At 43.1% G+C, this 15,532-nt stretch overlaps 1 protein-coding gene across 2 annotated transcripts in view; it reads left to right on the forward strand.

Annotated features, from left to right (window-relative positions):
* The window catches only part of oxct1a (3-oxoacid CoA transferase 1a), a 103,519-nt gene that overhangs the window by 16,501 nt on the left and 71,486 nt on the right, over positions 1-15,532 (forward strand). For both annotated transcript variants that reach the window (XM_021606527.3, XM_021606528.3), the window contains exons 4-7: positions 5,380-5,515; positions 5,679-5,828; positions 6,063-6,169; positions 7,096-7,156. In XM_021606527.3, the coding sequence (XP_021462202.1) occupies positions 5,380-5,515; positions 5,679-5,828; positions 6,063-6,169; positions 7,096-7,156 (454 nt within the window). The remainder of the gene's footprint in view (positions 1-5,379; positions 5,516-5,678; positions 5,829-6,062; positions 6,170-7,095; positions 7,157-15,532) is intronic.

The following is a 15,532-nucleotide window of genomic DNA, read 5'->3' on the forward strand; positions in this document are numbered from 1 at the left end:
TGAAGGGTGGCGTTTGGAAAGCCACAAGCTCGAAAGCGAGACAATCGTAATTGCCGCTGATCTTAGGCATAAAGGCGGAGTTACGTAACCACGAAACCCAGGGCAAACTCTAGGCACGAATGGTGGACAGTGCATGCAGCTCAGTCATTTTGCAGATGTAATGGCAATGATCAAAGCCGTCTTGAAGGATTTATATTCAACTTGGCGCTTTCCAGCAGCTCAAAAGGTTGCTGTGAAATCACCTCAAGCACAATAGACAGGTCCCAGGATGGGGATAAAGGCTTGGAGGCTTGAAGACTGGGCGTAAGCGACGCGATCCCTTCATGAAACGACATACCAGAGATTGTTTCGCTCCTGTGTATTGTCGAAGCCTATATGACAGGCTGAGATTGTGGTTGAAAAAACCTTGACAGTTCGTTGTTTCTGGTCACACCACATCTCACAAACGCACAACATGCATCTACAGTTGAAGTCGGAAGTTTACATACATCTACATACAAGTTTACATACATCAAATACATTTAAACAAATTTTTTTTCACAATTCCTGACATTTTAATCCTAGTAAAATATCCTATTTTAGGTCAGGTAGGATCACCTGTCAGAATGATTTATTTCAGCTTTTATTTCTTTCATCACATTCCCAGTGGGTCAGAAGTTTAAATACACTCATTTAGGATTCGGTAGCATTGCCTTTAAATTGTTTAACTTGGGTCAAATGTGTCAGGTAGCCTTCCACAAGCTTCCCACAATAAGTTGGGTGAATTTTGGCCCATTCCTCCTGACAGAGCTGGTGTAACTGAGTCAGTTTTGTAGGCCTCCTTGCTCACACACGCTTTTTCAGTTCTGCCCACAAATGTTCTATGGGATTGAGGTCAGGGCTTTGTGATGGTCACTCCAATACCTTGACTTTGTTGTCCTTAAGCCAGTTTGCCACAACTTTGGAAGTATGCTTGGGGTCATTGTCCATTTGGAAGACCCATTTGCGACCAAGCTTTAACTTCCTGACTGATGTCTTGAGATGTTGTTTCAATATATCCACATAAATGTCCTTCTTATGATGCCATCTATTTTGTGAAGTGCACCAGACCCTCCTGCAGCAAAGCACCCCCACAACATGATGCTGCCACCCCCGTGCTTCACGGTTGGGATGGTGTTCTTCGGCTTGAAAGCCACCCACTTTTTCCCTCCAAACATAATGATGGCCATTATGGCCAAACAGTTCTATTTTTGTTCCATAAGATCAGAGGACATTTTTCCAAAAAGTTCAATCTTTGTCCACATGTGCAGTTGCAAACCGTAGTCTGTTTTTTTTATGGCGGTTTTGGAGCAGTGGCTTCTTCCTTGCTGAGCGGCCTTTAAGGTTATGTCGATATAGGACTCGTTTTACTTGGGATATAGATACTTTTGTACCTGTTTCCTCCAGCATCTTCACAAGTTCCTTTGCTGCTGTTCTGGGATTAATTTGCACTTTTCCCACCAAAGTCTCTAGGAGACAGAACGTGTCTCCTTCCTGAGTGGTATGATGGCTGCGTGGTCCAATGGTGTTTATACTTGCATACTATTGTTTGTACAGATGAACGTGGTACCTTCAGGCATTTGGAAATTGCTCCCAAGGATGAACCAGACGTATGGAGGCCTACAATTTGTTTTCTGAGGTCTGAGTTTGAAGGTAGGCCTTGAAATACATCCACAGGTACACCTCCAAGTGACTCAAATGATGTCAATTAGCCTATCAGAAGCTTCTAACGCCATGGCATAATTTTCTGGAATTTTACAAGCTGTTTAAAGGCACATTCAACTTAGTGTATGTAAACTTGTGAAATATTCTGCCTGTAAAGTAGATGTCCTAACCGACTAGCTAAAACTATAGTTTGTTAACAAGAAACTTGTGGAGTGGTTTGTAAAACGAGTTTTAATGACTCCAACCTAAGTGTATGTAAACTTCCGACTTCAACTGTATATAGTGAGCACGTAGAAGGGCAAGCCTATCGAATTCAGATTTACCTCCTCACAGGCCAGGTCCAGAGGGCAATGGATTCCGGGTGAAGGTGGAAAATCTCCTTGTTCACGTGGGTTAAAAGGTAGTAACGGCAGTTTCCAGGGCTCGGCGTAAAGTGAAAGAAGAATGTCCACTAGCCAGAGCTTTCATGGTCATCGAGGGGCTATCAAGGAGGTATAATCCTTGTTCACATACTCTGTCCAGAGTAGGGGAAATGAAGCATAGAGGAGGAAAAGTGTAAAGCACCACCCTTCAAGGGTGCGCCCGCACATCCAAGTCCCAGTGGTGTGTATCATGTTATAGCAAAGAACAATGCGCAGTGTGTGTCTTTGTGCAATGCGAATAGATATAAGATCTGGTTCACCATCTGGGGGTGCAGTCTCCAATCCTTGTATAGGGGATTCCCTCTGGACAACAAGTCTGCTCCCACATTCAATACGCCTGGGACATGAGTCGCGCATATTGAATATAGTTGTGCCCTGCTCCACAGAATATTCTTGACAGTTAGTCTGTGTAGATGCAAAGAGCAAGTGCCAACCGCTCCACTGTCCAGCACAGTCATATTGTCTGCCTTGACCAGGATGTGACCATTTCGACGGCAGGGTGGAAAGTGTGTCAATGCATGAAACACTATCATCAGTTTGAGGTGTCTGTTATCGAGAGGCTCTTCTAGTGACAGAGAGCCGAGAGACAGTCTGTGGACACTTTTTAAAATGTTTTTTTTACCACTTTTTCACCCTCAATTTCTTGATGTCCAAATGGTAGTTACAGTCTTGTCCCATCGCTGCAACTCTCGTATGGACTCGGGAGAGGCGAAGGTCGAGAGCCATGCGTCCTCTAAAACACGACCCCCGCCAAGCCGCACTGCTTCTTGACACAATTCTCACTTAACCCGGAGTCTGTGGACACTTATCTATTGATTGAAGTTCCATAGTGGATATAAGCGATGGGTTTAAACCCAACGCCGAAAGTCTCTCATTCTCATTGATCCTTGCGGTACAACTGAGATGGTAAAGGCCATCAACCCCAGCACTCGGAAACATGTACGGAGCATGACAGAATGCCCCCTGTTGGGCAGGGAGAGGTACCGTGAGACCCCCCCCCCCCCCCCCCCCCCCCCCAGTCTGTCCTGTAAGCAGATGCATAAAGATGAGCTGCTGCATGAGGGGGAGGGTTTAAGGAGCACAGATGTGCCTCCCACATTGTGGGAATGGGGGGGGGGGGGGGGTGGTCGGTTCCACCTGAGAGGAGGCAGTTCAGGACACTGATTGACCCTCTCTGCCGCTGGGGACGTACTCCTAGTGCGGACATCCCATCTTTCCCCGTGGGAGAAGTAGATGGGTGGGACATCTGTGGAAGCAGCAGAGAGCTTCCCCCTCTGTCGGCCTCTGATAGGAGAGCTGAATTGTGGATTCACAGCCTGCTACATCGATTGGGGTTTTGCATTACCGAAAAACCTGGTACCAGCTTTTTACCCACTCCCTCCTGCCGAGGCTTTGCTTGTGGAAGGTGAGACCGGGTTTCCACGTTCCCCAGATCTGCGGGGCAAGCAGAAGTTAATGGCTTCGCCTTCCTTCTTACGAAGTTCGCACTTCGGTCGCATGTCGGCGACAGAAGGCCCAAACAGTTCCTTTGGCGTGGTAGGAGCGTCGAGGAAATCTGCCTTTTCCTTTTCTGAGAGGCTAGACACAAGGCTCTCAAGTCAAGCCACAAGGCTCTCTCCCCCACCACCGCAATGCTCAAGGCTCTTGGATGGCGCCTCTAGAGGCCCGTCGGTTGAGATCTGCAGCGACGCACATCTCGTTCCATAGGTACTGGTTGACCTTTGCCTGAGACAATGCCCATCTCTAGTAGCAAATCGGCCTGGTAAGCCAACAATAGGGACATTCAGTTGTACTGAATGTGCCGCAGACATATAGACCTTATGGAATATGGAGGCAGTGAAGCGCTCCGCCTTTCCAGGGAGGGCAATGCCGGTCATAGACGGCACTGGGGTTGGGGTGGATAACCACCCCAAGGCTTGTCGAAGCCTTTCTCCTCTATGCCCTGAATGTCCATGCCAAGAAAGTGCCTGGTTTGGCCATTGCTGGACAAAGGCTTGTCCCAGTTGTGTTTTCCCTCTGGCACGCATGCTGGGGCCGCTGGGAAAAGTTGCTTTCCCGGGATGGTGCGAGAGGGGAGTGTCCTCCCGTTGAACTCCGGGTTAGTGAGTGCTGCTTTAGCCTGCTATGCCCCCAGGCAGACGGTACACAAACAGTGTGTGTCCTTGCCCGATTGTTTAGCTCCACACGGACAAGGGTGCACCGGTAATGGGGCAGTGGCAGGCGCCCTTTGAGGGGGTAGCAGGCTCCATGGCTCAGATAAATCTTAATCCTTGAGCAAAGTTCAAGCTCCCGTCGGGCTGTGAAGTAAGGGCTGTCAGTCTAGTTAACACGGCACGGGTGAATGTGGGTTGAGCTAAATGCGAGAGTATAGCTATCAATTCTACCCTTGCAGGTGGAAAAGCTAGTCTTGCTGAAACCTATCCGGGGTAGCTAAGCCTTACGGCGAGAGCTAGCCCTTTGTAGTGTCGTTAGCTAGTTTTCCAGTTAGCTAGATGCGAGATGGGAGCTAGCAATATTACCATGTTGCAGCTAGTAATGCTGGTGTGGTTAGCTTGCCTTACAGTGAGCTAGCCAGGTTAGCTTAAGCCCTGCGGTGAAAGCTAGTCCTTTGTTAGCGTGGTTAGCTGGCCTTGCAGCTAGCTAGCCAGGTAAGCTAAAGCATTGCAGTGAGGGCTAACCCAGTCTCGATAGCTAGCCATGTGACGTTATCTACAACAGGGACTGACGAGTAGAACATTTATTCTACTCAAAGCAAAATTTTCCTTTCAATCAGTACTCAACACTATTGACAGGAGCTGAGGTCCTACATTCGTCAGCGTTAACCTCACGACTCTCCTGAGAAAAGTCCAATAGGAAGAGGAATCTAGTCGTGCTGAGGAGAGCTTCTTGTGAACACAGTCACTTCTGCAAGGAAGAGAGGCCAGAATGACCAGTTGGTGGGCAAGTGCTCACCTCATTTGCCACTCGACCTATGTCTCCAACAGACACTGTGTGATTGCGTACTTCAAGCTTTTGACCCACCCTAAGGTGTATCCCGTAAGTGACACATCGAAATGAGTATTAGAAATAAAATCCAACAAGCATTTTTTGTACAAGTTTGAGAATAACATGAACCTACCTGGGTAGGGTGTGAGTATGTGGTGCATCATGAGGCAGCATACTCTGAGGAGCTGATGATCTGTTTGCTTTCTCTGTAGGCTGAAGTGTATGTGTGTGTGTGTGTGTGTGTGTGTGTGTGTGTGTGTGGTAACCTGTGTGTCTTCTCTCCCTGCAGGGTGGATAACTTTGGGTTGGGTCTGCTCCTACAGACCAAACAGATCAAGAGGATGATCTCCTCCTATGTGGGAGAGAACATCGAGTTTGAGAGACAATACCTGTCTGGGGAGCTGGAGGTGGAGCTAACGCCACAGGTGACACGCACGCACGCACACACACACACATACCACCTTGCTTTACTAGGTTATCCATTTGAGTTATTCGAGGTCCTATACATTTGTTGTGGAGGTTTGGAATGTCCAGGTTCAGTGATTTTGAGTAATGATCCAATTGATGACCATGACCTCTCTCCCCCAGGGTACCCTAGCAGAGAGGATCAGAGCTGGCGGTGCGGGTGTTCCTGCCTTCTTCACGGCTACAGGCTATGGTACCCTCGTCCAGGAGGGCGGCTCCCCCATCAAATACAACAAGGACGGAACTATCGCCATCGCCAGTGAACAGAGAGAGGTCAGACCCCAGCCTCTACCAACATGTGGTTTCTAGCACCACATTCACCACATCGTGACACATCACCTAATGTTATTTTATCAAATTGTTTTTCTCACCACTGTCTGTTTTCATCACACAATCTGCCTATACTGACATGGAGCACGAGCCTCTGTAACAACACTCAAAATGCTGTCATCTCCAGCAGTCTTCTAGTCTGTCTCTTGAGCCACTCGCTGTGTTGTTGTTTGGCAGGTGCGGGAGTTTAATGGAAGGCACTACATCATGGAGAAGGCCATCACCGGAGACTTTGCTCTGGTCAAGGCCTGGAAGGCCGACAAGGCCGGGAACGTAATCTTCAGGTAGCTACCAATACATTCACTCACTCTAACCTGTCTGTCAATCACTTATTCTGGGGATAAAGGTTACCTGATATCAGGGCAAGCTACTTCCTCCTACCCTTGAATCCTTGCACAAAGCATAGGTGCATATTTACCCCTGCTGTCACCAAGACCTGTAATGCTGTTGAAGAGACGAGGTGCATCATTATTTCAAAAAAGCCATCACATTACATTATGTAATACATATCCATTTGACAATAAATATTTACCCAAGGCACTGTGATTTAGGCCACTGCTTGTCCCAGGACAGGTTACACCCTTTCTAATCACCTAGTAATGTTTCCAAAATAAGCAAAAATGCGGGCCTGCAGGTCGCTCTGTGCCATATGGATTACTGGTAGGATATTCACTTTTAGGCTCTGACTGAATTAAGATGTTGACACTAGACAGCTTAACGAGACTGAACGTTCTCCAGAAAAGCTGTAGAAAATTGAAATTACATCTGACTTTTCTTCTTAGTTCCCTTGTCTGTCAGTATGTGAGAAGAACATTCTCTCGGTCCACATAAAAACAGGGCCCGTATTGTTTTTTTGCCCCTGAATATTTACTCTCCTGTACACTGAAAATAAGTGATAGTAAATACAATTAAATTGGTCACCACAAGAGTGCAGTATCTACTTTGCAATAAAAAATCATGTTTTTATGTAACTCATGTTATAAAACCTTCCCTATCGCACCGGGCCGAACAACGCCATTTACCTGTGACTGTGTTCATGATACTGCACTGCCTGTTATGCCTTTATGCTTAATTGACTTATTGTACTTCCATTCCATTACTTCTCTGTGCCTGCTTTCTTGTATTGCTCCCTTGTTGCCTCCCTCGTGAATGCTTGTTAGCTAATGCCATCTCTTTCTCTCTCTCTCTCTTTCGTTCTCTCTCCATGTAGGAAAACAGCCAGGAACTTCAACCAGCCCATGTGCAAGGCAGCCAAAGTCACCATTGTAGAGGTATGAGCCATGTCCCTGCACCCCAGCCCCATGTACCCCCTTACATGTCTATAGCACTGTTCTGCTGTCTTCACCTGTTCACCTCAACATCACCTTCACCTCAACATTTTTGGATTTGTGACACAGACATGAAGAAATCAGTCATATGATTTCAGCTGTGTCTGCCTAGAGCATGAGTAATGGTTGTTTAATAGCTGTGTTTTATTAATGTAATTCCTGTTTTATATCAAATAATAATTTGTTCTTAACTGACTTGCCTAGTTATATAAAGGTTAAATAAATAAAAAATATATCTGTCCCTTTCAGTAGGATGGCCTGATTGAAAGTCTAGATTCTACTAGTTGGCTCAGTCTTCTGGTATTATGTCAACAGCAAGGTACTCGACATAAAGAGTCTGAGTACATGAGTTGGGGGTCACAGAATATCGTGTGGTCCAGTGATTCCCACATGGTGGCTTTCAGCCAGTTCTTCTTTCAGCCAGTCCTTCTGCGGTCACGGGTAAAAACTGGGTTGTCCTGAGAAACATTTTGTTGGTCAAAAACCTTTAGGTGGGGCACAGTGCAAAAGCGTTTAGTAATACTCCTCTAGTAGTCTGGCCTCTCTCTCCATTAGTGTCATACAGACTGGGCTGGGGCTTTGTGTGGTGATGTTACTGCTCTTTCGTTTCTCAAAATCAATGTCACATGGTTAATCCTAAAAATTTGTATTAAAATGATACAAATCTGAAAGTTTAAATTCCACTAATGCCAAAGCACCAGCCTCTGCCATATGGACACATTGATACACTGTGATCCATTGGAGGCTAAAGAAATGAGTGCATGGAACTCAGGGATAGCATAGGCCAATATAGCAGTAGGCCTATAACGTCCATCATCAACGAAGTAAAATGAATAGGCCAAAAGCCAACAAAATTAAAAACAGTAGAAAATATCCGGATGAAAAATCAGGTTCTTTCAATGTCATTCACCTCTCTACTCCACCTGTCTGCCTCCCTTTCTATCTGTCTTGACTTGAACCATCGCTAGCGAAGTGCAACATTGTATTAAATCAATCAACTGGATCTGGCCTGAAGCTGTTCCTAGTTAACTTGCAACATTGAATCAACTTGCAACATTGGAACCTCAGAGTTTCCAGCAACAGTGAGCTCAGGGACAGACAGCTGTTTATGCCTAAGGGGAAAATGTTCAGGTATTTTATGACATTTCCACTGGATATATGGGATCATCAGATCATGATATTTTGCTATTTCACGCTGAGGCTTGGGGATTATTGAGGCCTGGATAGTGTTGGAAAGATTTTTCTATGTGAGGAACTATTATCATTGAAATGGATGTTAAAAACAGACTTTGTTGACTTACTGTCTGAGGTGAAGAAACAATGTGTGTTGGAGGTCTAACTCACCATGAGTTAAGACAGTTCAGCAGGTCAGGTACTTATATGCATGCTCTCTCAACATTATTAGCACAGAGAAACCAGACACATGCTTATTGCTCACGTGGAACCCTCCAAACAAAAGACAATCAAATAATTGACAACTCGGAAATAGAGGTCGAACGATTCTGATTTTTCAACGCCGATACCGATACTGATTATTGGAGGACAAAAAAAAGCCGATAACGATTAATCGGACGATTTTTTAAAATGTATTTGTAATAATGACAATTACAACAATACTGAATGAACACTTATTTTAACTTCATATAATACATCAATAAAATCTATTTAGCCTCAAATAAATAATGAAACATTTGTTTCATTCAATTTGGTTTAAATAATGCAAAAACAAAGTGTTGGAGAAGAAAGTAAAAGTGCAATATGTGCCATGTAAGAAAGCTAACGTTTAAGTTCTTTGCTCAGAACATGAGAACATATCAAAGCTGGTGGTTCCTTTTAACACGAGTCTTCAATATTCCCAGGTAAGAAGTTTTAGGTTGTAGTTATTATAGGAATTATAGGACTATTTCTCTCTATACCATTTGTATTTCATATACCTTTGACTATTGGATGTTCTTATAGGCACTTTAGTATTGCCAGTGTAACAGTATACCTTCCGTACCTCTTCTCGCTCCTACCTGGCCTCGAACCAGGAACACAACGACAACAGCCACCCTCGAAGCAACGTTACCCATGCAGAACAAGGGGAACAACTACTCCAAATCTCAAAGCGAGTGATGTTTGAAACGCTATTAGCACGCACCCCGCTAACTAACTAGCCATTTCACATCGTTACACCAGCCTAATCTCGGGAGTTGATAGGCTTGAAGTCATAAACAGCAGAGCTGCTGGCAAAACGCACAAAAGTGCTGTTTGAATGAATGCTTATGAGCCTGCTGTTGCCTACCATCGCTCAGTCAGACTGCTCTATCAAATCATAGACTTAATTATAACTTAATAACACACAGAAATGCGAGCCTTAGGTCATTAATATGGTCAAATCCGGAAACTATCATCTCGAAAACAAGACGTTTATTCTTTCAGTGAAATACGGAACCTCTCCGTATTTTATCTAGCGGGTGGCATCCATCAGTCTAAATATTGCTGTTAAATTGCACAACCTTCAATGTTATGTCATAATTCCGTAAAATTCTGGCAAATTAGTTCACAATGAGCCAGGCGGCCCAAACTGTTGCATATACCCTGACTCTGCGTGCAATGAACGCAAGAGAAGTAACACAATTTCACCTGGTTAATATTGCCTGCTAACCTGGATTTCTTTTAGCTAAATATGCAGGTTTAAAAATATATACTTCTGTGTACTGATTTTAAGAAAGGCATTGGTGTTTATGGTTAGGTACACGTTGGAGCAACGACAGTCCTTTTTCGCGAATGCGCACTGCATCGATTATATGCAATGCAGGACACGCTAGATAAACTAGTAATATCATCAACCATGTGTAGTTATAACTAGTGATTATTATTGATTAAGTTTAATGCTAGCTAGCAACTTACCTTGGCTTCTTACTGCATTCGCGTAACAGGCGGGCTCCTTGTGAGGCAGGTGGTTAGAGCGTTGGACTAGTTAACCGTAAGGTTGCAAGATTGAATCCCTGAGCTGACAAGGTAAAAATCTGTCGTTCTGCCCCTGAACAAGGCAGTTAACCCACCGTTCCTAGGCCGTCATTGAAAATAAGAATGTGTTCTTAACTGTGCTCTGTGTTCTTAACTGACATGCCTAATTAAATAAAGACTAAATAAAAATCGGCGTCTACTCGGCGTCCAAAATTACCGATTTCCGATTGTTATGAAAACTTGAAATCGGCCCTAATTCATCGGCCATTCCGATTAATCGGTCGACCTCTACTCGGAAATGATGGTTATGAAATAAACCAAGTCTTGTTTCTCACAAGTGTAGCAGGTTGTGAACTAAAAATGTTCCTCTCCGAGATTGAGGACAGTAAATTACTATAGCCTAATTAATACATGCATTAACAAAAATGAATGTAACCAAATGACGGGGTTTAACGGTACATCTACTAGGCCTACTGGTGACATATATAATGGGGAATTGATAAAAATAAACAGTCCAAAGGCAAAACAATTCTCATAATGAAACAATGAATTTGCAAGAATTGGCTGGAGACAGCTGAGTGCATTCTGGAGAGCTGAGTGCATGCGTTCTGTAGAGAGACGAGCCATATCTTAGCTACACCCCCCTCCCCTTCTTCTTGTCTCAACATTTGAAAATATACTCAAGGCACATTATCTTTACACATCTTTTAGATGCTTTTCACTGACGGCCGCAACTCATTTATGAGCTAGGCCAGTTGCCAAATGGGCTTCCCAAATAGGCATAGGCCTACGTGTTTATTAGGCCTAAGTCATGCTCTCTAGTGAAGTATTTTTTATTATTTTATTTCGACAGGTATAATTATATAATTTTAGGAAAAACCTCAACTTACTTTTGTGGAAGCCAGCAGCTGAACAGTGCACTGTGCACCCACCAACTTTACTTTCCAATTTGCAAATGACTGCCTAAAACCAGAGATCTATATACATTACCGGTCAAAAGTTTGGACACACCTACTCATTCCAAGGTTTTTCTTTATTTTTACTATTATCTACATTGTAGAGTAATAGTGAAGACATCAAAACTATGAAATAACACATATGGAATCATGTAGTAACCAAAAAAGTGTTAAAACAACAAATATTTTATATATTTCAGATTCTTCAAAGTAGCCTCCCTTTGCCTTGATGACAGCTTTGCACACATTCTCTCAACCAGCTTCATGAGGTAGTCACCTGGAATGCATTTCAATTAACAGGTGGGCCTTGTTAAAAGTTCATTTGTGGAATTTATTTCCTTCGTTAACAGGATGATATGACAACAGCCAGTGAAGGTGCAGGGCACCAAATTCAAAACAACAGAAATCTCATCATTAAAATTCCTCAAACATACCGTTTTAAAGGGAATCTTGTTGTTAATCCCACCACAGTGTCCGATTTCAAATAGGCTTTACAGCAAAGGCACCACAAACGATTATGTTAGGTCACCACCAAGTCACAGAAAAACATTTTCCAGCCAAAGACAGGAGTCACAAAAAGCACAAATAGAGATAAAATGAATCACTAACCTTTGATGATCTTCATCAGATGACACTCATAGGACTTCATGTTACACAATACATGTATGTTTTGTTTGATAAAGTTCATATGTATATAAAAAAATCTGAGTTTACATTGGCGTGTTACGTTCACTAGTTCCAAAAACATCCAGTGATTTTGCATAGCCACATCGATTCAACAGAAATACTCATCATAAATGGAGATGATAATACAAGTTATACACGTGGAATTATAGATATACCTCTCCTTAATGCAACCGCTGTGTCAGATTTTTAAAAAACTTTACGGAAAAAGCAAACCATGCAATAATCTGAGACGGCGCTCAGAAAATGTATCAAATTAACCGCCATGTTGGAGTCAACAGAAACCAGAAATCACATTATAAATATTCCATTACCTTTGATGATCTTCATCAGAATGCACTCCCATGAATCTCAGTTCCACAATAAATGCTTGATTTGTTTGATAATGTCTGTTATTTATGTCCAAGTAGCTTCTTTTTTAGCGTTAGGTACACATATCCAAACACTCATGCATTACTTCGGACAAAAACTTCAAAAAGTTATATTACAGGTCGAAGAAACATTTCAAACTAAGTATAGAATCAATCATTAGGATGTTTTTATCTTAAATCTTCAATAAAGTTCCAACCGGAGAAATCCTTTGTGTCTACAGGAGCAACGGAACGCAGGGCGATATCATGTGGAATGTGCGTGACCAGGAAATGGCTCTCTGCCAGTAACCTGACTCATTCAGCTCTTATTCAGTCCCACAACACAGTAGAAGCCTCATTCAAGTTTCTAAAGACAGTTGACATCCGGTGGAAGGCCTAGGAAGTGCAACTTCATTCATATCCCAATGTGAATTAAATAGGGCCTGAGTTGAAAATTGACCAACCTCAGATTTCTCACTTCCTGTTTGGATTTCTTCTCAGGGTTTTGCCTGCCATATGAGTTCTGTTATACTCACAGACATCATTCAAACAGTTTTAGAAATTTCAGAGTGTTTTCTATCCAATACTAATAATAGTATGCATATATTAGCATCTGGGACTGAGTAGGAGGCAATTCACTCTGGGCACGCTATTCATCCAAAAGTGAAAATGCTATCCCAAAGAAGTTAAGCCCATAAAAACGCATTGGGCTTATTCTGGACAGATTTAGGTGAGAGTGAGCCCTCTCGTGTCGCCTCTTCCTCTCTGCTGAAACAATCTCACTGTAGGAAGCATCCGAGTGATGTGCCCCTCTGTCTCACTATATGTAGCCCATGTATCAAATGCTGTCTGGCTAAGAAAAGTATGACATGCTATACTATTTTTGTCCAGACAGCATCAGATTCATGGGCTACATATAGTGAGACAGAGGGGCACTGTTTCGCTCACTCTGATGCTTCATCTGAGATTGATGGGTCTTTCTGTTGGTGTGTGTCCCGGTCAAATAAATTATCAATATTTTTTGGGGATGTGCAGTACGGTGGGGCAGGCCTCAATATGCCCGCCAATATGCCCGCCCATAACGCCGGTCCTGTCTCTGGGTCATGCAGTAAGCAGTAAGCAGTAAGCTCTGATACATTTTTTATTTAACGAGACAAGTCAGTTAAGAACAAATTCTTATTTTCAATGACGGCCTGGGAACAGTGGGTTAACTGCCTGTTCAGGGGCAGAACGACAGATTTGTACCTTGTCAGCTCGGGGGTTTGAACTTGCAACCTTCCGGTTACTAGTCCAACACTCTAGGCTACCCTGCCGCCCCAACATTGATCAACCCCCAGCCCCAGACGGGCTATAAACTCGCTGTCACCCCTGTCTCCAAACTTACGATGGCTGACATGAATCCCCTGCCCCCCACCTTGGGCTCTCTGGTGAAATAAACCTTCTTAGTCATAAAATTGAGAAGAAAGTCTGCCGGAATAGCTGGGTGCTCTGGGCTGGATTTATGAGCTGGGAGAGAGAAGCGCTTTCCTATATTCCATTAGACACTTTTAATGTACTTCTCTTTTTCAATTAAGCCAAGGCAGACATAAAGGAGATTTATCATCCTATAGAGTGTAGTGAGCTGGAGAGGTGTCTCTATTCAATGCAAGAAGCATATTTTCTAAGTTAAGGAGGTAAAAGAGGTATTAGCAAGGTCATTGAGGCCAGTCCAGTGAAATGCTGAAACTACTGTCTGTATACAAGTACATTTTACAATGGTTTATTCCACAAGGTACTCAGTGCTTTAGGCTACATTGTAATGGAGGGAAACTCTCTTCATTCACTACACAAGTATAGCACTCACCTGGCTTATATATATATATATATACATATACACATATATATATATGTGTGTGTATATGTATATATGTATGTATATATATGTATATGTATATATATATGTATATGTATATATATATGTATATGTGTGTATGTTGATGTTGATGCATGTTGATGCTTTGTCGATGTGTGTTTGTTATGTGGGTGTGCGCACGCACGTGCATGTGTGTTCTCCTGAGTCCCCTGAATAATACACCCGTTGAGGTGAGCGGGAGAAGAGGAGAGATTCAGGCTGCTGGGGACGTAATTGCATGTTTAAACACTGTCAGCTTCAACCTTTAGGCATCTCAACCATCTGTCCAAAGTGTCTGTCTGAGCTGACGGACCTGGACAACATCTGATCCAGCACTACCTTTACTACTATCTACCATACCATACCATACCATTATTGACCCCCATGCTGTGGCTGATGTGGCACACTCAGTCAGATTATTATGATTTTATTATTATGGACTTTTTATCGAATTGGTGTAGGAAATGTCTCTCTCACACATTATTTCTCTCTCTCTCTCTCTCTCTCTCTCTCTCTCTCTCTCTCTCTCTCTCTCACACACACACACATCTCTCTCTCAATTCTATTCAATGGGCTTTATTGGCATGGGTAACATATGTTAACATTGCCAAAGCAAGTGAGGTAGATAATATACAGAAGTGAAATAAACAATACAAGTTTACAGTAAACATTACACTCACAGAAGCTTCAAAAAATAAAGACATTACAAATGTCATATTATGTATATATACAGTGTTGTAACGATGTACAAATGGTTAAAGTACAAAAGGGAAAATAAATAAGCATAACTATGGGTTGTATTACAATGGTGTTTGTTCTTCACTGGTTGACCTTTTCTTGTGGCAACAGGTCACAAATCTTGCTGCAGTGATGGCTCACTGTGGTATTTCACCCAGTAGATATGGGAGTTTATCAAAATCGGGTTTGTTTTCGAATTCTTTGTGGATCTGTGTAATCTGAGGGAAATATGTGTCTTTAATATGGTCTTACATTGGGCAGGAGGTTAGGAAGTGCAGCTCAGTTTCCACCTCATTTTGTGGGCAGTGTGCACAGCCTGTCTTTTCTTGAGAACCAGGTCTGCCTGCGGCAGCCTTTCGCGATAGCAAGGATATGCTCACTGAGTCTGTACATAGTCAAAGCATTCCTTAAGTTTGGGTCAGTCACAGTGGTCAGGCATTATGACACGATGTACTCTCTGTTTAGGGCCAAATAGCATTCTAGTTTGCTCTGTTTTTTTGTTAATTACTTAACACATTGGAAAGAATTATCTTTTTGTTTTCTCATGATTTGGTTGGGTCTAATTGTGTTGCTGTCCTGGGGCTCTGTGGGGTGTGTTTGTGAACAGAGCCCCAGGACCAGCTTGCTTAGGGGACTCTTCTCCAGGTTCATCTCTCTGTAGGTGATGGCTTTGTTATGGAAGGTTTGGGAATCGCTTCCTTTTAGGTGGTTGTAGAATTTAACGGCTCTTTTCTGGATTTTGATAATT

The sequence above is a fragment of the Oncorhynchus mykiss genome, chromosome 6 (assembly GCF_057628025.1).
Source record: "Oncorhynchus mykiss isolate SJ-2025 chromosome 6, ASM5762802v1, whole genome shotgun sequence".
NCBI lineage: Eukaryota > Metazoa > Chordata > Actinopteri > Salmoniformes > Salmonidae > Oncorhynchus > Oncorhynchus mykiss.